This window comes from Podarcis erhardii (assembly GCF_964252035.2).
Source record: "Podarcis erhardii genome assembly, chromosome: 1".
NCBI lineage: Eukaryota > Metazoa > Chordata > Lepidosauria > Squamata > Lacertidae > Podarcis > Podarcis erhardii.
The window spans coordinates 22,785,335-22,812,012 of record NC_138497.1 but is presented as its reverse complement, the minus strand read 5'-3'; the positions used below and the strand labels follow the sequence as shown (position 1 = coordinate 22,812,012).

Sequence of the window (26,678 nt, the reverse complement as noted above, 5' to 3'; positions counted from 1 at the left end):
AGGGATCGCCGACGTGGGCCTGACGCCGCTGGGTCCCGGTGCCCGCTGGTTAGTGGCCACGTCTCCCGGAAGATGGATCCGGGGAGTCCTGGCTAGACTGCGGCCTGGGCAGTAGCTGCTGTCAGCTTTTCTTCCGCCTCGCTCCTTTCCTCGGCGTCGTAGGCCCAGCGTGGGCTCCTTGGCTTCGGAGACCTGGGGTAGGAGCCGGCATGAAGTGAGACCGCGAGGGTAAGCAGAGGCCTACCTGGGAGCGGGGTTTGGACCCCTAATATAAAATAATAATAATAATAATAATAATGGTAATAATAATTGCATTTAGGTTATCTACTGTGGTGTAATTTCGCTGTGTCTTGGGGAGCGGCTGGTACCGCGCGATTGCGATTTTATTTGTTGTTTATGATTACACCGCCGGTTTATAGTCTTCATTTTCGCCCGAGGTCGCTCACACGCTTCTCCCCGCTCTCCCATTTCATCCCCACGACGGCCCGGCGAGGTAGGTCAGGCTGAGAGGCTGGAAATCAACCCGTGGGCCTAATGGTGGAGTGGGGATTTGAATCCTGGTCTTCCAGGTCTTAGCCCGACATCATCATCATCCATTACTCTTGCTCTTACTATTATTAATTTCTTTAAACCCCATTATTATGTTGTTATTATTCATTTGTTTAAAGCCCACTTTTCCCTCTGAAGGCTTTAACCACTATTTTGCACTGGCTCTTCTCTCTCTCCTGCCAATTATTATTATTATTATTGGCAGGATAGGGAGGAGAGCCAGTGTAAAATACCGTAATAATAATAATAATTATTAAATTTATATCCCGCTCATCTTGCTGGGTTTCTCCAGCCACTCTGGGCAGCTTACAACATAAATAAAAACACAACAAAGCATCAAACATTTTTTTTAAAAACCACTTATACGATCAACAAACCAACCAGTAAATCAATAGAAACCAATGATAACAACAATAACAATAATAAAAATATTAAACAGTTTACAGTTATACCCAAATTAAAATAACCGCCAACCCCAACTAAACATTTAACCAACATCAACCCGACAAAAACAAAACAGGATCCAAAATTAGAACCGTTTAAAACATTTTAGTCAGTTGCCCCAACTCAAGAGTTGTTCAGGAGCCTCTTTTAGAAAGGACACATAGTGGCTTCAAATCAGTGTGAAGGTAAGTAACCTGCTAATTGTGAACTAAGTTAAGATTTAGCAGGCGAACTCCGCCCGTAGAGAACTGCAGCAGAGAGATTCTGCCTTCCAAAAAAAGAGATTATTGTTGTTCAGCTGGAAAAAGCACAGGAGCCTGGCCACTCAATTTTTTTTAAAAGGTGGCAACCCTACTGTGGTGGAATTACCGCCATTGTAGAACTGTTCTTTGTTAAGGAGGTGGTGTGGTTTGCATAGAGAGGAATGTGTGGGTCAAATATAGAAAGAAATAGGAGGTAGGAAGAAGAGGGTTGGGAGCATTGTGGAATTTACTGGCTGCAGTGAGGGCATGGGGCAGAAATTAAGTCTGAGGTAATATCTCTGGTCTGGGAAAAGATGGAGCCTTTGGCAGAGCAGGATTCGATGAGCAAGATTAAAATTTAAAAGGCAAACAAATAGAGTAGGAGAAAAGGAGTATTATTGTCTGTCTGTCTGTCTGTCTGTCTGTCTGTCTGTCTGGAGTTTGAGCAAATAACAATGCACATCTCAGTATTTATGCCAACCCCTGGCCCCACCCACATGTTGTTTTTATTTTTGAAGCATGTTCCTCCTGTGCACTAGAAGAAACACCCACACAATTTAATCTACATAGCAGGCAAGAGTTTGCCAAGGTTGTGGCTTTCTAAAAACAAAACAACAACAAAAAAACTGGTTGTACAGTGCTATATATTTAAAGATAACTTGGCTGTGGTTTTTCTTTCTTTCCACAAAATGTGTTGTTTTTTCCTCCAGATTTGCAGTAGCAACCATCCCCAGGCCTGGAATACATTTATGTAAAACATGAGTGGAGCAATCACTGGCTGGCAGCTGTTTTCATGATGGTAGAGGTTTAAAAATCTGCCATGATCCAAGGATTTGGTGTTGTCTGCCTGTTTCTGTGATTGTTTTCACACATTTGCCTCTTTGGATGAACGTCATAGCAAGGGGGAGACTAACCTGGCCCCATCCATTGGGTAGAGGAGCAGCAGTACTTCCCCACACTCTATAAATATTATTATTATTATTATTATTATACCACTCTTCTGTGACTTTCTAAACTTTGCTTGCTTCCCTCTTTGTTCTCCATCCTTTTCCCTTTTGTATCATATTTATTGGATTGTGAACCTGCCGACAGGGGATCTCTTATGTTTTAATAGCTGTATAACACTTAGAAAGTTTTAGGTTCTTTAAAAGTGTTCCCTAGAGAAATGTAACATTTTTATTGAGGCCAGAATTGCTCATATAAAGTATAAATTATTGTGTGGATGGATCCTAGATGATGCGTGGTAGCTCAACCAAACAAACTTATTAATATTTTTGACTGATCTTTATTCGTATTTCTGGTCACATTTTCCAGCAGTGGGGTAGATGAACTTGTCATACATAAATACTTAAACCAGTACTCCTTCCTTGGAGAAAACTGTTTGGCATTTGAACAGATGAAATAAAGAATTCTACTAGGATTTATTGTAAATAAAAAGGCTGATATGTCCAAATTTGTCTCTGGCACAGCTTCCATTGATTTCAGCAAGACTTGTACAGAATAGCTTCACAGTGAATTTTGTCTTGTTGTGTAAATCTGTCTGCCATTTGTCTGCTTTTAATAATTCTCAAAATCCATATATATACCTGCAAGCACCAAATGTTATGTCATTGCATCCAGTACACATGTTTACATCCAGATCTCGCATAATCTCATAGAAAGTAGTGATTTGTGGAGCAAAAGGAATGCATGGCTGAGCCAAGATGTATCTTTTTTCAACTCATACTTATGTCCCCATTGTCCAACTCCACCAGAACAGTCAAGGTCACAAAATTGTAGAGTTGGAAGGGGCCATGTGGATCTTCTACTCCAGGGGTCTGTAACCCGTGGCTCTGGAGTCGCATGTGGCTCTTTTACACCTTTGCCGCGGCTCCGGGGCGGATACTAGCGAGGGGAGGAGGCGCATTGTGCGCCCCGACACTCCCCACTGTGGCAGGCGCTGTACTGGCTGTGACGTCGCATGGGGGCGGTGCGTGCGTTAGTCACGCACCGTCCCGACGTCACCTTCCTGCCCGCCCACCTGCTACATTGTAAGGGGCATGTACGCTGGTCACTGCATTGGAAGGGGGCATGTACGCTGGTCACTGTTTTGAAGGGGAGTGAAGAACACACACACACAAAAGATAACTTGTTAATTTAACGTTTATTTCTATGAGGAGGAGTAATTCTGAGGGGTCAAACAAAGAAATAATAAAAAAGTGACAAAAAAGTTATTTTTATAATGACGAGTTTTGCGGCTCCCAGTTTTTTTTTCTTTGGAAACGGGTCCAAGTGGCTCTTTTTGTCTTAAAGGTTGCAGACCCCTGTTCTAGTCCAACCCCTGCAATGCAGGATTTTTTTTTTTGCCCAATGTGGAACTTGAACCCACAACCCTGAAATTAATAAGAGTCTCATGCTCTACCAACTAAGCTATACTTCTCCCCCACTCATCCCTTTTGCTCACTGAATGGGACATTCTTACTTTCTGTGTGATTTAGATCTGTGTTGAAACCCATGGATTTTCTCCCACAGCCTATGTCCTGTAGGGCTGCCTCTAAAAGTACTGCTGAGTGAAATGGAGATGCTGTCCATAAATGTACCATGTTAGATGGCATTGCCCTTCTGCCTGACACTTTCATTGAGGATATAATTTTAAAGAATAAGAGAAATGTTAACTTGGTGATTTGTTGGGTTCCAGCTCCAGTTTATGTGGTGATGGAACAACTTCCTCCACCAAGCTCTATAAAATTGACTTTGCGTGGCAACCTGAAGGAAATACCAGCTGAATGCTTTAGTTAAAAATAATCATAACCTATGTGTGATCTAAAAATCCCATTGTTTGACTCTTTTCTTCTCCCACCAGGGCGGATATTGGATCTTCAAATTCCATATATTTTTAAAACTTTCATTATGTCTTGGTTTGCTGACTTGGCTGGAAAGGCAGAGGACCTTCTCAACAAGGTGGATCAAGGTGCTGCATCTGCTTTGAGCAAGAAAGAGAGTTCTGGCAATGCAAATTACAGCAATAGCACCTTGGATGATGTTGGCGAGTTCCCCAAAGTGCACCAACAGACCCGGGATCAGCAGTATCCAGCATCATCTAAGTCTGGCTTTGTCTCCTCGGCAGCAGATAATATTAAACATCAAAAGGCAACAATCCTGGCAGGAACCGCCAATGTTAAAACATCATCCAGGATATCCATGGAGTCTTCCCCTTCCACAGAGGCAGCATCCATGCCCAGACCGTCTTCCCAGTTTGTGAGAAGGAAAAAGTCCGAACCCAACGACGAACTCCTGTTTGACTTTCTCAATAGCTCTGAAAAGGAACCAAATGGGAAAATGGACCTTAAGCGAGAGAAGAGCAGAGCAGCTGCTTCTCAAAATCACTCTCGGACTTCAAGCATCAGCTCCGTGTCGGCAAGTTCGCAGAGTGTCAAAACTGGTGAAGACGCTTCCGTTCGGAGTCAAGGCAATGGTAGTTAAGCATAACTACAGAGGTTAAGGAATAGGTTAAAGTGTGGTAGTGGTGAGAGGATTCTGGCCTTTATTATGATGATTACATGGTGCAAATTCTGATTTCTGTGTTATTAAAGGATTTTATTTTAGGATTTTTCTGCTTGCCACTTGGCGGGGGGGAACCCCTCAAGGTGGTTTCACAATAAAATTAGTAAAACAAATTAAAAAGATACAGTTCAGCTCATCAAAACTACAACTTAAAATAACTTGTCTACAAGCTCATCAAAAAAACAGTAGCAGCAGTTAAAACTCTGGATTGGAAATATAAACCAGGATCATTATTCAATAAAAAGGGGTTTTCAGCAGTCAAACCCTTTTGAAAACAATAAGTGAGGAAGCCAAACAAACATCCCAGAGGAAAAAGTTTTACTGTGATGGGGCCACCACTGAAAAGGCCCTGTCTCTTGTGTCTTCTAGCCTGTTAGATCTTACCATTGACCCATGTGAGGGGTCTCCACAATTTACCTTAAGGCCTTGGTAATATCATATAGGTACATCTGCCTTACTCTGAGTCAGACCATTGGTCCATCTGGTTTAGTAATGTCCACACTGACTGGCAGCTGCTCTCCTTTGTTTTAGGAAGGGGGACATTCTCACCCCTACCTGGAGGTGCCATGGATTGAACCAGGCACCTTCTGCATACAAAGCAAATGCTTTATTATCTTCAACCCATCAACCCTTCTTGAAGGTGGCAGGTGAGCCTTCAAAGAATATAGTCCCAAGCTATTCGGAACTTTTAAATTGGGCCTGGAAATGTGCTGACAACCAGAACAGCACCGGTGCTTTATCCTCTGATCGTCTGACCCCTCACAAGCTACCAAGCAGCTGCCCAGTGTTGTCGAAAACAGTACATGTTTGACTCTTCTTATGTTCTTAGCATTGTATCCTTGGTACATGTGTGCTATAAGCACTGTTTCTTTCTGAAATTCCCTGCCATTCCCTGATGTTTGGTTTTTTGCCAAGACTTTAAATATTTGGCCAGTGGCATCAGTGAATCTTTCAACAGTGATCAAATCTATGTGGAGTTTTTCTAGTTAATTCAATAGCAGCTCTTAATTTTAAAGTTCTTTGCATCTTTGAGAGGAGTATAAATTAATATGATGGTAATAAATAGTTTATATTTTCTGTGTATTAGTTAGCTGAAAATTATGAAATGCAAGCTGGCACTTGAAACTTGTACTTAAAAGTAGCATCTGCTGTCCATTAGGTTTTGCCAAAGATGTTTGGGTGCCTAGGGAAGAAAAGCCTGCTAGTTAACACGAGTGGCAGAACCCACTGAGTTTTCCTCTACAAGCTTTATTGTAGTGAACAGGAGCTGTTCCTTTGTGTGCTTCCCATTCATTTCATTACACTGGGGATCTTACTGGGAATTTGCACCCTGTGGGCCTGTTTCTCATTTTAATTCTGAGATCACCACCTCCCCTTTCCTCCTGGTAGGCCCAACCTTCACCATGCATAAGTGTGCACAAATATTCTGCATGCAGTTTTGCACTTCCATTGGGCTTTCATTTTCTCTCCCATGTTGCATTTCCTCCTGCTGAATGCAGGAATCAGGATACCATGTCCTGGCTTTTGTCTAGTATCTGTTTACTGTGCCATTGAAAATAAGGTTAGGTTTTGGGCTTTGTTTGGCTAGCACGTTAGAAAAAAATAGATGGGGCATCCTGTTTCACACATGTCTCCGGCATGGCGGGGAACATCATTTTGGATTTTAAAAGATGCCAATGTGCTCCCACGAAGCAATACTGAACAGTCGGTCAGGCTGGTGGGGTGATGAAAATGGTCAATTTTGATGCACATAGTGATCATCAACCTACACCAGTCCTATGCAACTTTTGGCCCACTGAGTCTTCCACATTCTACCAACAGGGCACAATTATTAGGACAGGGCCATTGAAAACAGCTCCACTCTCCTCAGGTGTTTGGAATTGTGTGGGGCTTGGAACACCCAGACAGGGCTATGGAGTAAGGTAGTATCTTTGTATGTGTGGCAGTAATTTTAAAAGAATAAATATCTGGTGTGTCTGACTGCTATGGCAGATAATTGTATTTCATTAGACTACCTGTGAGTCAGTACATAGGAGCCTCTGTGAGGCTTGTTTATGATCAGACAGGCATAGGATTACGCTGTTCTGTTGATCGTAGAAAGTAGGTCTGCAAAGAGATGTGCTTGCTTTAAATGTGGCTCTCTGTACAGATACTCTGGATAGTTCCAGTTCTGGACTGGAGACTGATGTGGATGTTAAAAAAGACCCATTGCCAGCTGCAGAAGCAAACCCCAGCCTCGCACCTAATGATGGGAAATCGCACGAGTTGTCCAATCTTCGCCTTGAGAATCAACTTCTGCGGAATGAAGTGCAATCTTTAAATCAAGAAATGGCATCATTAATTCAGCGAGCCAAAGAAACGCAAACAGGTAGAGCATTTACAGCTTTGACATTTCAAGCTATTAGCACCTTTGGAAATAGTTGAGGGTAATACAGCAAATGATTGGGAATGGTGCTAATATAATTTATGTAAAGCCCTCTGAATACTTGAAACATGCTTTTAAAATTCCAAGTGTTATTATTGATATGGGGTTGGATCCAGAGTTCCAATTGGAGGAAATAGCAGGGACATATTATACTGACATATTTTCCCTCCTGAATGTCTTTGCTGGATTCTCCACACTAGTGAGAACCCTGTTTAGTATTTTTACAAGTGTCTTCAGTCCTTAAGTCTTTTTTTACACATTTGCATTGTTTTGCTTAATAACATTATTTATTTCAGGTATTTATATACCCCATTTCCTAACTGTACTTAAGAAATTGGTAACACTGGGTTTCGTCCAGGCTTCTCCCTCCACAAACAGAAGGGCTACTTCTGTCCATGGATGGCTTTTGATCCAGTGGAAGGATTGTGGTGAAAGAAGCAGGGCAGTTGGCACCCCAGCACCACCCACTGCACTATTTCAAAGGGTTCCCCAGTCTTCCATAGCAGATTTTAGAAGAAGCTCCAAGGGATGCTCTTCTAAAAGGGAGCTGGCAAAAGCATCCTCCCTCTTTTTGTTGGTGGGAGCAAAGTCTGGATACAAGTTGGTGGTATCCAAGAAACGTGTCCTGTTAGTGCAGGGATTTCCACTCATGCAATGCAGCTTCCCCTCTCCTTTCTCCACACCCTCCCCAGATCTGCTCTGGGGGGCTAGAGAAGGGTCAGAACAGATTAAGGAGGAGGAGAGGGGGAGTTCCGTTGCACAAGTGGAAATCCTTGTGCTGAAGGGGCATGTTGACTTGAAACTGCCCAGTATATCTGAATTGGGACAATGTGGTCAAACACTGCTTATTTACTTTCATATTTAGTATTCTAATTTCTAATCACTGGCAAAATCATGTTACACAAACTAACTATACAAACAACCTTGTCAATCACATTGATGTCTGCTGACTTAAACTTTTGCAGAATTAAATAGTGCCCGAGCAAGAGTTGAAAAGTGGAATGTTGACCATTCAAACAATGACAGGCTCGTTCGGGAACTTCAAGCTCAAGTGGATGATCTGACAGAAGCCGTTGCCGCCAAGGATTCCCAGCTTGCTGTCCTGAAAGTGAGGTTACAGGAAGCCGATCAGCTTCTCAATTCACGTACTAAAGCATTGGAAACAGTGCAGAGTGAAAAATCACGGTACTAATATATTTCTCTTGCCTTCCTATTTTTTAACTAGAGCAGGGTTTCCCAAACTTGGGTCTCCAGCTGTTGGACTACAACTCCCATCATTCCTCCTAGCCTGCAGGACCAGTGGTCAGGGATGATGGGAATTGTAGTCCAAAAACAGCTGGAGACCCAAGTTTGAGAAACCCAGAATTAGAGAAATCAAGGTCTTTAGGCTTGCTGTCTCTTAATGTATCCCTTTTGCTTATAACATGATTTTTGTATCTCTCAATAACCTGATTGTTGGCTTTATCCTCAAAGGCATCAGTCGGATTGCTCCGGCGGTACTTCTTCTGTCCATAAAGGAGAATGCTCATCATATGCTGTGCTGAGGGCCTGATTCATCTGACACATTTAGTGCTGTAGAAGCTGCTGCCACAACTACTACAGTTGCTTCCATGTGGTTTGGCCAGCTTGCATGATTTTGAAACCTAATCTGTGACATCTGCAGGTGTGGTTTCGAACCATGGAATCTGCCCAAGCACTCTCTGTCGAGATCTTACTCATGTCCCTTGTGATGTGGGAGCCACCCCAGAACAGTGGCTCACTTAAATAGGGCCTAATTTTCACTGGAATGTGCAGTTCCTCTCTGGAGGTGGAGAATGGGCGGCTCCTGAAAGCCCATTGGCTGAAATGCATCAATCCAGGCTCTTTCAGGGTTTCTAAGGGGGTGATGTGAGCTCATTGCACCTCTTGTTTTTCTCAATAACAGCATCATCATTTAGTGTTGCAAGCTGCTTCTTAAGCTCCCTGAGGTATTAAGGCCCAGCTCATTATGTAGTACCCGTGACTGTTACTTAGAAAACAGAACAGATGGAAAATCTGTTTGCATTCTCTGCATTGGGAAGTGTTCAGTTTTAAGGTGGCTCTTCCTCCTTCATTTGGTTTGCAGAAATCGACAAATTTGTAGTGGTTAAGGCTCTCAGTCGTTACTAGTGATGGTGGCAATACGTTACCTCTAGTGTTAGAGGTGCCATGCACTGGAGTACTTATGGCCAGGGAACAACAGCAGGAGAGATCTGTTGTCTTGCGTGTGGGTTTTCCAGGTGCATCTGGTTGATTGTCAAGGGAGACCAGAGACTATGAATCTGATCCTGCAGGAGTCTTGTAAAGTTGAGTTTTTCTTCTCTGGAAAAATGAAAGGAAGCAAAGAACCCAAATGCAGTCACTGTCCTTGTCAAATAACTAATTTTCCTTTGAACAGGCAAACAAACTTGAAAATGTAGTTTGTAGTTTGTTTGCCTTGAGATTAATTTTCCCTTTATAAACTTTGAAAAAAATACAGAGAGGGAAAGTATGCAATATAACATTTGGCTCGGTGTCTTGTTTTGTTTTTAATTGAGAGTTCCTTTTTGTGAAAGCTAGGCACTAAACTAGAAGAATACTGTGGAGGAAATGTTGAATAGAACAAGAGGAAGGAACCTCTTGCCTGCAGGCCAAGTTTGGCCCAGCTCAGGTCCTGATTTGTTCAGTGAGGCTTTCCCCCTAAACTGCATCCACCTGCTGTCAGATGTGACGTCAGATGTGGGGCAGGCAGAGATGCGGCTGGATCATTGTGAAAAATGGGATAATGCAGCAAGGCTCATGTCACTGCCCATCAGCTCATGTCTGTTGACTCTAAGCCTGCTAGACCTGCTGTGCAACAGGCTTCCCTGTGGGGAACATGGTTGCGCAGCTCATCCCTTCAGAAAGCAGCTTTGCCCGCCATGTGCTCAGCATTGGCAAAGCCCCTTCCACAGTGGTTCCTAAGTGCTTGTGCAAGGGCCTCCCATGGGTGCGTAGGATAACCCACCAGTCAATTGTCTGGCACCATAATGCCATCACGTGATTGGCAGGTGAGTTGTCGCACCCACGTGTCAAAGTTGGCCTGCTGGATCGGGGACAGATAAGGATCTGGTCCACAACACACACAAAAAGGTCCCCCACTCCCAAAGTAGGATTTTACAGTACTGTGGAAAAGCTGGCATTACTATGGATTGTGTCTTGATATTCTTCACATCTTGTTTCACTAAACCTTTGCTGTCTTCCTCTCCAGAATAATACAGGATAACAGCGAAGGGAACAGCCTGCACAATCAAGCTCTCCAGACTCTTCAAGAGAGATTGCATGATGCAGAGTCTGCGCTCAGACGGGAGCAGGAAGGCTACAAACAAATGCAGGTTAGAACAGCAACCTTGGAAGCGGGTGCTTCACTTCAGTGATTGAGGAACTGCAGTTGACAGTGCAGTAAAGTGCCTTCAAATCTTGGTGATGCTTCTCCTCCCTAAGCACCCCTCATGCAGAGTCTGCGCATTTGTTCACCTAGCTCAGTATCATTGATACTGACTGGCAGCAGATGTCCTGGCTTTCAGACAGGAGTCCATCTCAGCCATACTTGTATATAGATTTTATCTCTTAATTATGGATGGTTTGTGTAATAGGTTTTTATTATTTGTAAACTCCCTGGGAGCCTATTTTGTTACTAAGAGTTATATAGACTTAATAAGAAACAATAATAAATAATGCTTTGCAACTCCAGGGATTGTACCTGGGACCTTTCTGTGTTCTGTCACTGAGCTACAGCCTTTGCATATGTACATTATAGTTATAATTAGTCGCTATGGAGCAGGACCACCTTTCTTTCTTTCTTTCTTTCTTTCTTTCTTTCTTTCTTTCTTTCTCACACCCTCCAGAGCCAGTTTTCAGTCCGCAGGGGAGAGCTGCGGGGGAAAGGGGTAGAATCAATTCCACCAACAATGTCCCTTCCAGTTTTCTCATTTTTTCTCTACGTCTCTTTTTATTGTTTTGAAGTGATAAACATTAATCTTTCCTTCACAGAACGAGTATGTGGCTCGTCTTGGTAAGTTGGAAGCTGAGCGTCAGAACTTGGCTGAAGCAGTTATTGCAGCAGAGAGGAAATCTGCAGAGGAGAAGCGGAGGGCGGATGAATTTCAGCAACAAGTCAAAATGGCCAAGAGCGGCTTGGAGTCTGCTAGGCAAGAACTGGTAGACTACAAACAAAAGGCTACACGCATACTCCAGGTGAAGCAAATTTATTGGATCAAAATTCATACCTCCCCTCCTTTTTATCTCTTTAAAAATTAAAATTAAAATGTTCATACGAAGTAACGCAAGCCTTATCCGCAAAGATACGTATGCAGTCATGTTTTACTGATAGCTGGGGCTGCTAGGGAGAATCTTCAGATATTATTATTATTTACTTATGTACTTACGTACTTATGTACTTACTCACTCCACCTTTTCCCCTAATGGGATTCAAGGTATCTTACAGATAAACTTAAGAGCTGCTAAAAACCTAGAAAAAGCAGTAATTAAAAAACAAATAAACATTGACAAAAATTGAACAATATACATATAGAAAATCTATTTAAACCATACCAATAATTACAATAAAACTAGCATGGCAGCACCCCTTTCATCGAAAACAGTTGTTTCCCAGCTATGGGGTTGGTTGGCAGGAACACATAACTAGTTACAGAGTTAGTATCCCTCCAAGTAACAGCTGCTGAGGATGAACAACAGGGAGCTGCCATCACCTTCAAGTCCTGCTGCTGCCAGATTCAAAGTGAGCCCTTCTATGGTAGTAAATGTAAGGTTTTTGGGTTTTTTTAAAAATGTGTGCAATCAAGCATAGACTCTGGTGATTACTTTGCAATTTCATTAATATTACTTCTATATGTTAGCTTGTTTTATGCATGGCTGTAATGTTCATTTTTGTAAAAAAATTAAAAATTAAGCAGCTAATATAAATGAGTAAAATTACATCTTAAATCTTAGTCGAAAGAGAAGTTGATAAACAGCCTGAAAGAAGGGTCTGGCATTGAAGGTCTGGATAGCCAAACCACAAGTATCATGGAGTTGGAGGAACTAAGGCACGAGAATGATATGCAAAGGGAGGAATTGCAAAAACTGCGGGGGCAGATACAGCAACTGAGGACAGAACTGCAGGTATTGTAACATCCATAGCTGCTCCTGCTGCTGCTGCTTCTTTTTTTTTCTTTTCTTTTTTTTTAATAATATTTATTAAAAGTTTCCAATTATAACAATATAAAAAAAAACAACATCCAAATTTAAGATCTTATTTTCCGTAACATTTTTCCAGGACTTCCCCTCCCCTCCCCCTCTTATATTCCAATTCTTACAAATAAATTCAGCAATTTATTATCCCAAATTTTAACCTTATTATCATTAACCCAATTTAAAAATATTTTCCCATCTCCTAAGATCGACCTATTCCCTTCCACGCGTTCCCCCCTTTAATATACATAATAGATTAAAATATAATAAAATAAAATATAATTTTACACCCTTTGGATTCCAAATTTCCCTCCCCCTTTTCCTGGTTGCGTTCCCCATATTAATCAACATCTGATGTCTTCCTGGAGCTCCCACACTTATTTAAACCATAGTCCTTAAACTTATTTAAACCATAGTCCCACACTTATTTAAACCATAGTCCAAGGAGTCTATCTCAAAAAGGCCCATTTTTTCCATCCAGATTTTTATATACTTGGGAGTAAAAACTCCAATTTTATTTCTTAAACCTTTCAAATCTGGATGTCCCAAATGTTCCCACTTCCAACTTTGTCCAATTCTTATTATTCTTGTTGTTCTTGTTAATCTCTCTCCTCTTTCTTTTCCTGTTTTCCTGCACAAATGTTCTAATTCCAAAAGCTTCTAAATTCCACTGCAGAGGCTCTGTTATTCAGGAACGAAACATGATGCCAAGTCCCTTCCATTCTTCAATAGATAAGTCTATTGTCTACTTTAGTGTGAAAACCTCTGTAGCCAAAATAGTGTTCCATTTCTGCAGTTTCCCAGGAGATAAAAAGCTCAGTCAAATTCGATGCCAACAACTTGTAATATCCCTCGGCTCCTCTAGGTGGATTGTAATAACTCAGTTCCCTTCCAGATCACGTCCACCAGTCAAAGTAACTTAATATTCCTTGTTTTAAACATTTTGTATCCAATTTGTAACAAATATAACCGGCAAAGTCCTCGTAACAAAGTTCTCATTTTTGTTCTTCTGCTTTGACAGCTCTTTGACAGTTGTCAAAACCTCTCCTTGTCTTCTCCCGGCGCTCTAACTAAAGCACTCCCAGGTTCCGGGGGGGGGGGGGTTGCTTTTTGATTAAATTCCACTTTTCTCCTCCAGCTCAGTCTTATAATTTTCCATCGCGAAATTTCATAACTTTATCAAAATAGGGTTGCGCTCAATCTTAGATGTTAAGTCCTTTACTTTAGCTGCTCTACAACGGGGGGGGGGGCTGACTTCCTTTTTACGCCTCCCCCGCTCGTTCCGAATTCTTTAAAAATTTCTCGCCTTTTTTAATCCAAGTTCCGATTACTCACGGGTTATGCTTTTAAGTCCAAATTTCCAATAGAAGAAGTCAGCGCTCTCCGTCAAATGGCATGCGGCTTCGCTCGGCAGGGGAAGCGGAGGACTCAAAGCACCCCCCCCCCGTCACCCGTTCCGCAGCCTTTAAAAAGGCTCCTTCGCGGGTCGGGGGGGGGCTCAAAAGGTGCCAGCCGAGTCACCATGTCCATGGGTTTCAGCGCCCATGGTTTTTAGGGGTCCCCGCGTCGCCGGCGCGGCAGGACCCAGCCCCTGCCAAGCAGGCTCCCTCCGGAGCTCGGAGGGAGTCCGCCATTCGGCGATGGCGCCAACCCGGAAGTGCTGCTGCTGCTTCTTGCCCTCTTGCTTACTACATAAAATATCTCAAATCAATTTACATTTTTTGAAAAAGAGTTTAAAACAAACACTGAAAAGAATAAAATGATGGCATTTATCAGAAGTGCTCATCCTGCGGTAAAGGACAAAACCCTACCTCACCTACTAAAAAATGGAACACCACTACAGGCTAGCTTGTTGTCATACTATTTGATCCCAGTTAAGAACCAAATGCTTGGGGAAAGTCTTAACATATTTTCTTGTTGCCTAAAAGTTGGTAGTGTTGGTGCCAGGCGCACTTCTCTGTAGGTAGCCGGGGTGGCATCAAGGAACAGACCTGTTCTGCTTTGCAAGGGGGCCGAAATGCAGGGTGCAGGTTGGTTAATGTGGCACAAGAATCATCAGCAGAGGAAACTGCCTTGCACCAAATCTTGGCCGTTAGTCTGTCTAGTTTAGTATTGTCTACACTGAGTGCCAGTGACTCTCCAGGGATTTGGGCAGGCCTCTTTGCCAACATTGGCTTAAAGATGCTGGAAGTTTATTTTATTGACTGAATAGGGCTTGGGGAAGAGAAAGAGAGCTGCCGTGGGGCTCCATTGAGAGAAAAGGCGGGATATAAATTTAATTTAACAACAACAACAATGAGAATGGCTGGGGTGTTGCTTTTGAAGCAGGATGTGCCCGATTCAAATCTTCTCTCGGCCTTCAAGCTTGCAAAGTGACGCATGAGCCAAGCCACCTCAATCTAACTTACATTGCATGGTGGTTATGTGAGGGTAAAATAGGATAAGCATACAAAGGAAGGAAAGTGTTACTACACAAATGTGAGAAATAAAATTCATCTGCACCAGTGCTATCATCTTGTTCATTAAATTAAACCAACCCTATCTTTGGCCCAATGCTTCAAGGTGGCTGCACCCATTGGCTACAGGTGCTTCCATTTGAGATCTTGCGGGGAGACAGGGCAGGATGCATAGAGAAAGAGAGCGTGAGAGAATGAGTGAGCGTGTGTGTGTTCATCTGTCACCTTTCCATAGGATATAGGACAGTGCCTCCAGCTACTGGCAGAGAGATTTGAAGCATTGGCCACCATAGATTAAAAGATAGAAGTTCAGAATACACAGAGCAGTAGAGCTGGAAGAGACTTCAAATGACATCTGGTCCACCGCACTTTCAGTGAAGGAAATCCATTACAGTATTGCAGCACTCTGATTAGCGGCTATCTAGCTTCTGCTTAATCTCTTAGGCAAGAAGTTGGCCTTTTCAGCATTCTAATGAAGCACCACCAGCACATCACTCAAGAGACTGCATGTGCAGTTAGCCACACTTCTCCATAGTCTCTGGAGTTGCTCCCAGTGGGACTGCCTTGGCACATAAGCCAACTGCTGAGGAGGAAAAGTGTTGTGTGTTGCAAGGTCCACCCTGCAGTTATCACACGCAACCAGTCGTGGCTGGTGAGGTGATGCTAGTGGGGCACCGTCGCTCTCCCAGTTTCCCAGCACTGGGAGTTGCTGGTGCTTACTAAGAGGGGTCTTGTGAGAAGCTTGGCTCAGTTTGCCACGAAGATAGGGCCACTTGCTCCTGTTTGTAAGAGCTGCCATTTATGAAATTGCATACATAAGTAACATCTCCTTATAATGCAGGATATGGAAACCCAACAGATAAACGAAGCCGAGTCCACAAGAGAACAGATTCAAGATTTGCAGGATCAAATTGCAACACAAAAAGCATCCAGGCAAGAAGTGGAAGTTGAACTAGAGAGACAAAAACAGGTACGTGTTGGAGAGAGGTTATCATTTCGCCCTACTTAAATATTTCCTGCCACCCAGAACTTCGAAAAACTATTTTGGCTGGTGAACTGCATGTCTTTCTGAGGGAATTGAGGAAGATGTGATTAACAGGTGCTTATTGAGCCTACTGAATGAGGTCTGTGGAGCAGGACAGGATTATAACTTTTTATTAAACAGACTTTTTTTTTATTAAACAGACTTTAAATTAAAAATCTTCCAGAATTGCAAGGATTTGAGCCTCTCAAATGTAGGTGGTCTTTAAGCTCCCTGTGCCCATAAAGACCCCAGCTACCAAACCAAAATCTAGACAAGACGAAGAAGTGCTGTTGGTTCGGGTTAGGTTCTTGGAATCTCGGAGTGAGTGTTCGGCCATTTTGGATGGGGTTGCATTCTCCCCTCAAAATCTAATTAAACCACCAGGGAGTGTTCCTAGATCCAGTCTTGCTTCCGGAAGGTCAGGGAGGTTGTTGGCTGTGAGTGCCTTTTCCTTGAGAAGCCACAATTTCGCCGGAGTCATTCATGTCCAGGTCACTTCCACTTTGGATTACTGCAATGTGCTGCCTTTGAAGACTCTTTGGAGCTTCCGTTTGTTTTGCACATATGAAAGTGTAAATTTTGCACATTTACAATAATTGCATGTTCACTTCCTGGCTCAGAGTGTTCGGTTTGATCTTTAAAAGCCCTAATCTTGGTAGAAACCAAACTGCTTCTATAAAGAGCCAGCGCAGTAGATAAATACAGTTGTGAATGCTACTAAATGATACATTGCAATGGTCCTGCCGACAGGGACATGGAGTGCTTACCACCACAGCTATGGTGTTCATACATTAATGGAAATCATGGTGTGCTTTTGCACATAATTTTGATGTTATGAACCCTTGACAAGGTCAATGAAGAGCCCTCAAAAAAAGTCATAATCTAACCTGATTCAAAAGGTCCTGTCAATGCTCACTTGGAAACAGATTGGTTTCCCTGTATCTCATGAATCTTTCTCATTTGTTTTTGTTTTTATCATGTATATTGTGAGATGAAGGCAAAGTCACGGGGAGTGAAAAAGGTTAATTTGCTTTACCTGGTTGGAACTCTCCATCTTGTAGGATTACTTGTCCTTCCAGAAATTTCATATTAACTAGAGAGTGGCAGGCTGAACTAATGAAAAGGCAAAAGATCTACGTTTGCTCTTGGAAGGCAGCTGCATAATGTTTATTATTATAGTATTATGAAGCCATATGGTGTGCCCTGTTGCAGTTTGATGGACAGTCCGTTTTTAGCCTGTGCTTTGGCTCTGAGGTGGAAACTCTTAAATGTACCCTGGCTCATCCATTTGAATGGGCTTGTTTTAGCACATGAGTGTTGGGTGTAATTCGCTTCAGCCTTCTTGCTTGTTGTTTCCAAGCAATACTTGGGTTAAATAGTTTGAAAATGAGGATGAAATCTGACAACAGTGTAGTCCTGCTTTATAGTCATTAAAGAGCACTTACTGTACATGTCAGGTAGGTGCCATCGCTCTTGTCTTTTTGGCATCTGTTGAAGACTTTCCTGCTTCAGAATAGAGATCTTTCTCTGTCCGTATTGAATTTGAAAATGATGTTTAATGCATTTTAATGGCTTTTTTTCATTTGTATGTGCAAACAAATTTGAATTAGCTTTTTATATAAGTAGTGACTTTTAATTGTATGTATATATGCATATGTTCATAAATGAAATAATCGCAGTGCTGAACACAAGGGTATGAAGCCCTTGATCCACTTACTGCATGTGACCAGAGAGGCACTTGTTGCTTAAGTAATGCCTTTCTAGCCTGCAGAATAAGTCTGGAATATGTAGTGCAAACTTCCTCGTAAGCAGGCATGGGGAACCTGTGGCCCTTCAGATATTGTTGGAACTATAGCTCCCATCAGTTCCACCCCAGCCATGTTAATTGCATGCAAGGGGGAATGCCACTTCACTCAGGCCTGTTTCCATAATAGATGTCCTCTCTGCTGAGCAGGTTGCTCAGCCGTCCAGTCCTTGTGAAGTGACGAGCCTTTCAAATAGACTGGCAAGGGTCGTCTGCCTTTTTGGGACAAAGGGAACACTTTGGAAATCTAAGAAAGTGTTGTGAGCACCACCAAATTCTTATTTCACAGAAGGAAAACTGGAGGTGCTCAGAATCCCTCTCCTAAACAGGCAAAACTCCTATACACACACACTCCCAAGGTGCAGGTGGCCACTAAACTCCCACTCTCTCTACCTGACAGAGTGCTATAGTGCACTTTTGGAACCAGACAGAATATTTTTGGGCAGTATTAATATTCCAAGAGGCAGCCCCACATTTGATGTACTGGGGGTGGTTCCTGCCAGTTTGGTGGAGGGGGCTTCTGTCCATACTTTAAGGGCCAACAATGCCAAAACACTTCTCCACAATCCCCATCCTTAAAACGCATCATTATGGATCTCCCAGGCCCATTTCATTCAAGGTCTTCATCCTGTGTCATACTCGTGCTATTTCACAGTGCCCCGAGTTGTCGTTTCCAAGAAGAGGCATATTCTGAAAAGGGCCCCTGATCAAGTTCTGCTCATTTGTTTCCATATTCATACCCAGAGGATTTTGCTAACAGGTTTGGGAGTCTGTAGGTGTCTCTGTCACCATGCAGAACTCACAGCAGATGAAGCCAGTGTGCAAGGAATGCCAAGAAATGAGGCAGGGGAACATCTAGATGTGAAACGTCAACTTTTCACCACTAAAGAAACAAAACGTGTTGGAGCTGTTCCCCCCCCCCCCTTGTACCATTCTTGTGTGATCAGCCATTCATCTATATGGCTGGCACTGCATTCCATTACCCATAATTTTATTCAGCCTTGGATAGCCTTAACATGCTTTTCTCAACTCTTGACGTACCCTTTCAGCTATGGATGTGGAAACAACAGTCCATTGGTAAAAAGCAAAGGGACGTGGTAGTGGCATAAGGAAGCAGAGTTTACTTAACCATCCCATTTTAACCATCATTGCTGGATACATTTCTTTTCCAGGAGCTACGTTACACTGAAGAAGAACTGTACCGGACAAAGAATACTCTGCAGAGTCGGATATCAGACAGAGAAGAGGAAATTCAGAAGCTGAGAAACCAGGTAACTTGAGTAGACTTTAATTCTTTTCATTCCAGGTAACTTGAGTAGACTTTAATTCTTTAATTCTTTCCTCCTCCTTGGAGGAAAAGTGCGATGTAAATGTAGCATAACAGAATCATTAGCCAACGTACTGCTGGTAGATGCTGGAAGAAACCAAAAGCTTCCTGTGAAAGCACATAAATACTTTGGATGTGAGGGATGCTGGCATCACACTGGCCTGGCACCACAGTGGGACTGCTCCAGATGTTGGGTTGGTATTGGTTTTTGTAAAAAAATCAATTATATTAAATACAGTGGTATCTCGGGTTAAGTACTTAATTCGTTCCGGAGGTCCCTTCTTAACCTGAAACTGTCCTTAACCTGAAGCACCACTTTAGCTAATGGGGCCTCCTGCTGCCGCCGCGCCGCCGGAGCCCGATTTCTGTTCTCATCCTGAAGCAAAGTTCTTAACCGAGGTACTATTTCTGGGTTAGAGGAGTCTGTAACCTGAAGCGTCTGTAACCTGAAGCGTATATAACCTGAGGTACCACTGTACTGGCATTCTTGTACCTGACATTGCTTGGGACTTCAAGTTGTGCAGTGAGTGATATTGTACTGTATCTTTGCTTGTGTTCAGGGAGAGCCAAACAGGGAAATTGATTGAATTCACGCCACTCTTATGTGATAGTCAAGATGTTTTCATCTCCTCTATCCCTTTTCCTCTACCTAGCTGACAAACAAAACACTAGGTAGCAGCAGTCAATCGGAGTTGGAGAATCGGCTTCATCAGTTGACGGAGACACTAATTCAGAAACAGACCATGTTGGAGAACCTGAGCACAGAAAAGAACTCCTTAGTCTACCAGCTGGAGCGATTGGAGCAGCAGCTGAAGACTGCCCAAGGTCCTTCAACAAATGGCCCCTCCATTAATATGGTGGGAATTGACGGCGGCGAAGGTAAAAATGGAGGCATGTTGACAACTAACAACCATGTTCACTAAGGATGTGTGCATTGTAAATAAATTCATGTTAGTACATGGATAGAATGGGAAAATACCTGGAAGCTAAGCAGGTTGTGTTGCTTTCCCCCCTCCAGTTAGAATCCAGTGGGACCCACACCAAATGTTGCAGTGGATCTACTCTGAGTATGAGTTGGTCATGTACAGCAGTTTTAAGAGAAGCAAGTCAATGACTGCGTAGGGCTTTTCATTGAACTATTGTTAAACATTTGATTACAACCAGTTTACATGTTGAAAGTTTAACCTGCCCTTTTGTAGAGATCAGTGGGTTACAGGAAGACACATGGGGGTGTTTTAATTCCTTTTCAAGCAATTTTGTTGCCAGCATACCCGAACTTTTCTGCAACGTATTCAAAATAAAACCTTCCCTGTTTTCGAAATGTTTAAGCTTGGAAGGAAGTCCTTCTTTTTAAACTTTGATTATTTCTTTTCATTATTCTATCTTGTATATTTTTGCTCAGTCTTTTCAGAAATGATAAATATTCTCCCCCCCCCCCTCTTATTTAGTTGTGGTCAGGTGCTTAATGATAGTAAAACTACCCAATGCAGTCATTAGCTTGCTTCTCTTAAAATTGCTTTTCACTTTAAAATCAAGGTTTATTTTGATTTGATTTTCTTGTCTTAAAAAAATAAATAAATATTCAAAATAATTATGCATGGTTGGGGGCTATCTTTAGGCGCCCCCTCCACTTTGAACCTACTAGAAATTATAAAACGTTGTGTGGGACTGGAAGTGTGAGCCAGTCAATTGAGTGTAATTAATCAGTGACTTCATCAATGACATATAATAATGTGGATTTCAATTACAATTACATTCTAATGTTCTTAATGCAATCAGTAAACTCAACAGGACATTCCAGCTTATCAAAAGTTATAGCAAGGGAAGTCTTTCATCTAGACAGAGCTGTAGGAGAATTTTCAGAGTATTCCAGCACCCTTTTAAGGCAGTAGTAGCCCACTGCCAACTCAACAGATTTAATCCTATCATCTGGACTAGGGTACCACAGTCCAGGACTCAGAAACAAACAAGGTGTCTGGTGCCAGAGTTAAAAACAACAACTGGTTTAGTAAAAGGCTACGGATGACTTGAGCAAGTTGGCTCTGCTCAGCACTATATTTGAAGTACTTTCAAAATGCAGTGTAAACCAGTTTACTCTGAAATAAGATACACTGTTTCCATTGAGGCTTACTTCTGAATAACTGCATCTTTATGATGGCAGCCTTAATTTGTCATTTGGCTGCAATCAAGATAGCTAAAACTCCTTAGTCAGTTTACAGTCCAGCTTTTTTGTTTCAGCGCCCCTGCAGAAGAGCTGGGCCTGTGTTGTATACTTTCTTCTCCTTCTTACTACATTTAAGTCATAGCATTTCCCCCAAAATGAATCTCATTTATCTGTGTACATGAGCTTAAGATGTGCTCTTTCTGCTATCCCAATTGTGTGTACACATATCCTGGGATTTTTATTCCATTGCAGAGCACTCGGTGTGACTTTCAAAATATGAGCTTTCTGTTGAAGTCAAGTGGCATCTAAGCTGGGTCCTTCAAGTGTTGTGTTTGGGTGGTATCCCAATAGGTTCTACTTAAGAGTAGAATCATTGAAATGAGGGGACCTAACTTAGTCATTTTGGTTAATGTCAGTAGGTCTGCTCTTGAGTAGGACTATAGCCCTTTTCATTTTTTGTCAAGCCATATGTGGACTTTCAGTATTACCGACTGGTTGATGAATTCTTTTTTCTGCTACTAATTTTTTAAAATTGTTTTTAATCTAGGTGCACGAATGCGAAATGTTCCTGTCCTTTTTAGTGATCTTGATGTTAATGCAGCAGGAATGTATGGCAGAGTCCGCAAGGCTGCCAGCAGTATAGATCAGTTTAGGTGAGGAATTGAAGCCATTGCGGTTTTCTGCCTTTCCCTCCCCTCCCCAACTCACCTGTCTACTTACAGTATCAGCTAGTAATATAAACATAATTCTGAAAAACCGGCGAGGTGAACGAAGGTCCTGAATCTGGTACATGGTCATTTTAGAAGTAAAAAGCCCTCCTTGTTCTCTCATACAAGCCCACTGATTTGCATTCTTCTTCCGTCACTGCTCTGGTGGGGCAGGAATCATTCTCATTTTCCCATTTCTCCATACTCTTTGAAACCTCAAAAGGTATTCTGTGTTAATCTTGAAAAGTTACATATGTAAGCAAACGAAAGTTGTCTCTGTTTACAAGATAGGGCCTATAGATCAACCACCTTCTTATAGGGATTTCAGAATCTATCCCCATATGTGTGGAAATCTTTGTTCTGTTATGTCTTGTTTGATGGCTTAGAGCTGGGTTGAGGAACTCCTGCCCACAAGGTGGATATGAACCACAGCCAAATTTTGCCTAGGAAGTTCTCTCCTGCCCATCAACTATTTAACAGGGCGCTTTTGGGATGGAAAGGGTTTGATGTTTTGCAAAGTGTGCCATTACAGATCTTTCTTCTGTTAAGAATTTCTGTTACAAGAAGGTCAAAGAAGAAGGGGAGATGTCTCAGCAGAGAGGTAGACCTTCGTTCTTTGTAAACACGCAAAATGCGTCCATGCATTTTGCTATTGCATGCAAGAAATTTCCAGGATGCAGTTGTATTTAGAAGTTTGAAGCTTTGATGAGCTCTAAGGACTTGCCGTTCTGCTGTGAATTGATGCTTTCAGCTTCTTTTGGTAGGATTCTGGAGTTAATTTTGCCTTTTGTGCAATCAGGAAAGATAAACTGCTGGAGAGTGTGGCTTTTTTGGCTTTTTTATTTTTTACAAAGTTTCTAATGGAGAAAATTGAAAGTGACACTTGAGTTTAGTTGCCAAGATTTAAATGTATGTCCATTGTGTGTTATTTTGTGTGGGCCTTACCCCACCCACTACTGGAATACAACCCCCCCCCCCCAGAGCCTCACCTCTGGATACTGCAACCTATTCTCTTGACTGTGGCAGAATGCTTCTTTCAAGCCTAATTTCAGCAGGGGATGGGAACCTGCCAGGAACATGTCAGGAGTGAGTGCCCACAGCCTCCATGTTGTCAGCCCGTGTCTTACGAGGTTGTTGTTGTTGTATAAAAAAATTAACCACTACTCCAGAAATGATTTAAATAGTAGTTCACGGCTGCAAGCTAATAATATATTATTCCCTAATGTTGATATTGCATTTGGTTGCAGCATTCGACTTGGAATCTTTCTACGACGGTATCCCATCGCAAGGGTATTTGTAATCATTTATATGGTGAGTCTGTTTAGCCTACTTTGAAAGCACAGCAGTTTTATTCCTTCTTACATAATAAATAATCTTCATCTGACAGGCATTGAGTGGCATGTACAAGAAAAATTGGATATAATTAACGTTGGCAGTTGAGCATGCTCTGTAAGTAGGTTATGCAAGCTGCATCTTGGAAACATGCAGCACAATAGATGCTGGCTGTTGTCTTTTTAAAAAAGGTCTTGTGCTTCAGTGCAGTTTTACAGTTGGCTCTTAACTCCTAGTAATAATAGTTTGCTCCCTTGAAGTAGCAATGTGCCGTCTGGCATTAGTAGTTGCTTTCTTTGACTTAACACTTGCTTTTGGTAGAGCAGCATTTCCAACGTGGAAGCCCTGTGGCGGCGCAAGAAGCTAGGAACTGTCAAAGGCTGAAACAGGCACATGGCAGTCCTGAAGATAAGCTTTCATGGAAGATCACTTGGGTTGAAGGCCTGGAACTGCCTTAAGAGAGGAAGCTGAACATCTTGTTCCATACCCTCACCCTAAGCCCATCACAGCAAACAGGCTGTGGGCTGGTGCCTGCTTGTTCCAGGAAGCTCAGAACAATGAACATGTTGTGGTCACAACCCTGGAGCTGTCTTGCCATAGTTGTGCCTCTCTTTGTACCCTATCACTGTTTAGACCTACAACAAACTTTATTTTTTTTAATAAGATTTTAATAATAAAAATTACACTTTTTATCCTAATTTAAACTAAAAAAATAAATAAATTGTGATTCTGCCGCTGTTGCTGCCAGGATCCTTTCTATTTATCTCACAGCTTCCTTGCAGCTAAAGCATACAGTACCATCCTATAGGTGGAAACCAGAATGGACAGAAATGCCGTTTACCTTCCCACTGCAGCGGTACCTATTTATTTACTTGCACTGGTGTGCTTTCAAACAGCTAGGTTGGCAGGAGCTGGGACAGAGCAACGGGAGCTCACCCCATCATGGGGATTCAAACTGCCGACCTTCTGATTGGCAAGCCCAAGAGGCTCAGTCATTTAGACCACAGCACCACCCACGTCCCTACTTGGCCCATTTAGCTCAGCATTGTCTCCACTGACTAGCATAGGGACCCTGCAGAATTTCAGCCAAGGGACATTTCCACCCTACCTGGAGGTGCTGGGAATGCATGCAAACCAGATGTTCTATCATTGTTTTCCTGCTCAATCATCGCGGCAGATAAGATTGATTTTATTTTTTATTTTTTTGAATGCCATAATTGTCCCAAAAGAATGCATCTGTTTTGCCTCTACAGGGGTGAATAAATTTCCAGCGCATATAAAACTCCTGTCCTTTTCCACTAGAGGGAACTTCAGCCTGTGCTTTGTCGTGGTATCTTGCCTTGTTATATAAGCAATCCCTTTTTGAATTTCATCTGTCTTCTTTTGGTCTCTCCACTTGTCGAAAAAATGACTTTCTCGAGAGCATATTACTGAGTGTCTGAGATTTTCATTTTTCTGGCTTCACAATAGTGACGTACTGCAGGGGGCAGAAAAACACTTCAACCGAACACCTACATGTTGTTCCCTCCATGCCAGTTCCAAATATTAAATCAAATGGGCCATGTTAATTCCCCCCTCCATCTTTTAAAATTATTCAGACCCAAAAGTCCACTCCCACTTAACAGTAAAATCTTTAGATTGATATCCAAGTTCAGTTAGCATCTGCAGTGTATCAGCGGGGGTTCGGCCTTCCCACAATGTAATCTATAATCTCTTCAGCAGCCATTGTCGCTGCCCACGGGAGACTCTCACAAGGTCACTGTGGTATTTGAAAGGCTTTTCATAACGTGTCTGAAACTGCACTTTACTTTGCCATCGCTCAGCACCCTTGTCGTGACTAATGCAAGAGTGTGCCTTCTCAGTTCGGTGAAAAAAGGGGAAAGTCAGAATTCATTTATTTTGTATTGCACTGAAAGCTTTTGCTTTAACCGTTTTGGCATCTGGGTAGGTAGAGAGTCAATGTGATGCAACAGATAGAGCATTGAGAAGAACTGAGTTCAAATCCTCCGTTGGCCAATAAGCTGACTGGGTTTACTTTGAAGTGGTCTCTCTCTCAGCCTAGCTTCCCTCCAGTACATATGCATCTATGGGGCCATTCTATTTTTCCTTCAAAAGCTGATATACCAGGGGCCAGCAAACTTTTTCAGCAGGGGGCTGGACTATTTTTTTTTGGGGGGGGGACGAATTCCTATGCCCCACAAATAACCCAGAGATGCATTTTAGATAAAAAGACACATTCTACTCATGTAAAAACATGCTGATTCCCGGACCGTCCGCAGGCTGGATTTAGAAGGCGATTGGGCCGGATCCAGCCCCTGGGCCTTAGTTTGCCTACCCATGTGATATACAAATGCAAATTGGTCTCTGTGCTTATGGCATTCCCCCCCCCCCGCCCCAGCCAATGCAAATTCCCCATCTGCACGTGTGAGGTTTTATGGGGAGCACATGTCCCATTGCTGTTCCCTGAGTGGAATTGGATGAAGTTCCCCTAATGGTGCAGGGCTTTGCCTCAGGAGTGGGATCCAACATAGTGCAAAGTCTCTCGTTCCACCAGAACATTCTTCCCCTCTCATCTCCCTGCTCACTCCCTAAATCTTTTCTAGGGCCCCCCCAAAACATCTGGAGCAGATTTGGAAATGGTGTGTGCATGGGGGGTGCCCAGAGAGTCCAATTCTCCAAGCTGAAATCCATGTGGTGACGGGATACTGCCCAGGGTGTTTGGGATTCTCACAGTTCATTGTGTTGTGCACTAACTCCTGTTTCTCTCTTGCCAGGCGCTGCTTCACCTCTGGGTCATGATTGTTTTGCTCACCTACACCCCAGAAATGCATCATGATCATCCAAGTGGGAAATAAAACCCGATTCCGGAACAGAAACATACTTAGATGGTTTATGTAACCTTCATTGGCCAAGGAGAAACCCCCCAACAGCTGTTTGGAAGGGAGAGAGGGGTTTTGGCATTGGAAAACAGGACAGCGGCTGCATTTGTTTCCTTTCTTCTTTCGCAAACTTAAATTATTTGGCAGGTGATCTAATTTAAGTATCTTTCACTTCCATGAGACAAAAGCCATATCCCTGGGGGAGAAGGCTATTCAAAGAATTCTAGCCTCTGTTCTGTCTTTCGTCACTCCCTTAGCGTTGCCCACACTTACGAAGCCTGTGTAGAGCAACACCATTTTTTGAAACGTATACATGGATATGGGGCACACTGTATTTTTGATCCTGCAGGAAATGGGCTCTAATCAGGGAAACTAACTGTAATTAGAAGCTAAAATGAACTTCCATTCATTATTGCACCTTTTGACTTTGTAAATATACATTTAGCTTTTCTTTAATAAGCTCTCTCACAGACCTGACATCTGCTTCTCAGAATTTACCTTATCTGTAAATAGCTTTAAAGAGAAATAAAGAATATATTGTGCATTGCTTTAA

At 42.5% G+C, this 26,678-nt stretch overlaps 1 protein-coding gene across 2 annotated transcripts; it reads left to right on the top strand.

The window, feature by feature from the left end:
* On the top strand, positions 1 to 26,678 carry GOLGA5 (golgin A5). Of its 2 annotated transcripts, none has more exons than XM_081860873.1 (13): positions 1 to 197; positions 4,078 to 4,689; positions 6,928 to 7,146; positions 8,169 to 8,388; positions 10,451 to 10,574; positions 11,233 to 11,436; positions 12,193 to 12,363; positions 15,730 to 15,858; positions 18,889 to 18,987; positions 19,697 to 19,922; positions 21,755 to 21,860; positions 23,162 to 23,225; positions 26,021 to 26,678. In XM_081860873.1, exons 2-13 carry the CDS (start codon positions 4,125 to 4,127, stop codon positions 26,099 to 26,101), a joined length of 2,208 nt encoding a protein of 735 aa, XP_081716999.1. In that variant the 5' UTR covers positions 1 to 197; positions 4,078 to 4,124; the 3' UTR covers positions 26,102 to 26,678. The 2 variants fall into 2 exon arrangements, with proteins under 2 accessions (XP_081716999.1, XP_081716998.1); XM_081860872.1 differs by having other exon boundaries at positions 1 to 228.

What these genes read in the sequence shown, in the direction of transcription:
- GOLGA5 (XM_081860873.1), top strand. Translation starts at nt 4,125, where the DNA reads ATGTCTTGGTTTGCTGACTTGGCTGGAAAGGCAGAGGACCTTCTCAAC. An exon ending in TTCAGAAGCTGAGAAACCAG is followed by an intron (nt 18,988 to 19,696) that starts GTAACTTGAGTA and finishes TCCTCTACCTAG; the next exon opens with CTGACAAACAAAACACTAGG. An exon ending in AGCAGTATAGATCAGTTTAG is followed by an intron (nt 21,861 to 23,161) that starts GTGAGGAATTGA and finishes ATTTGGTTGCAG; the next exon opens with CATTCGACTTGGAATCTTTC.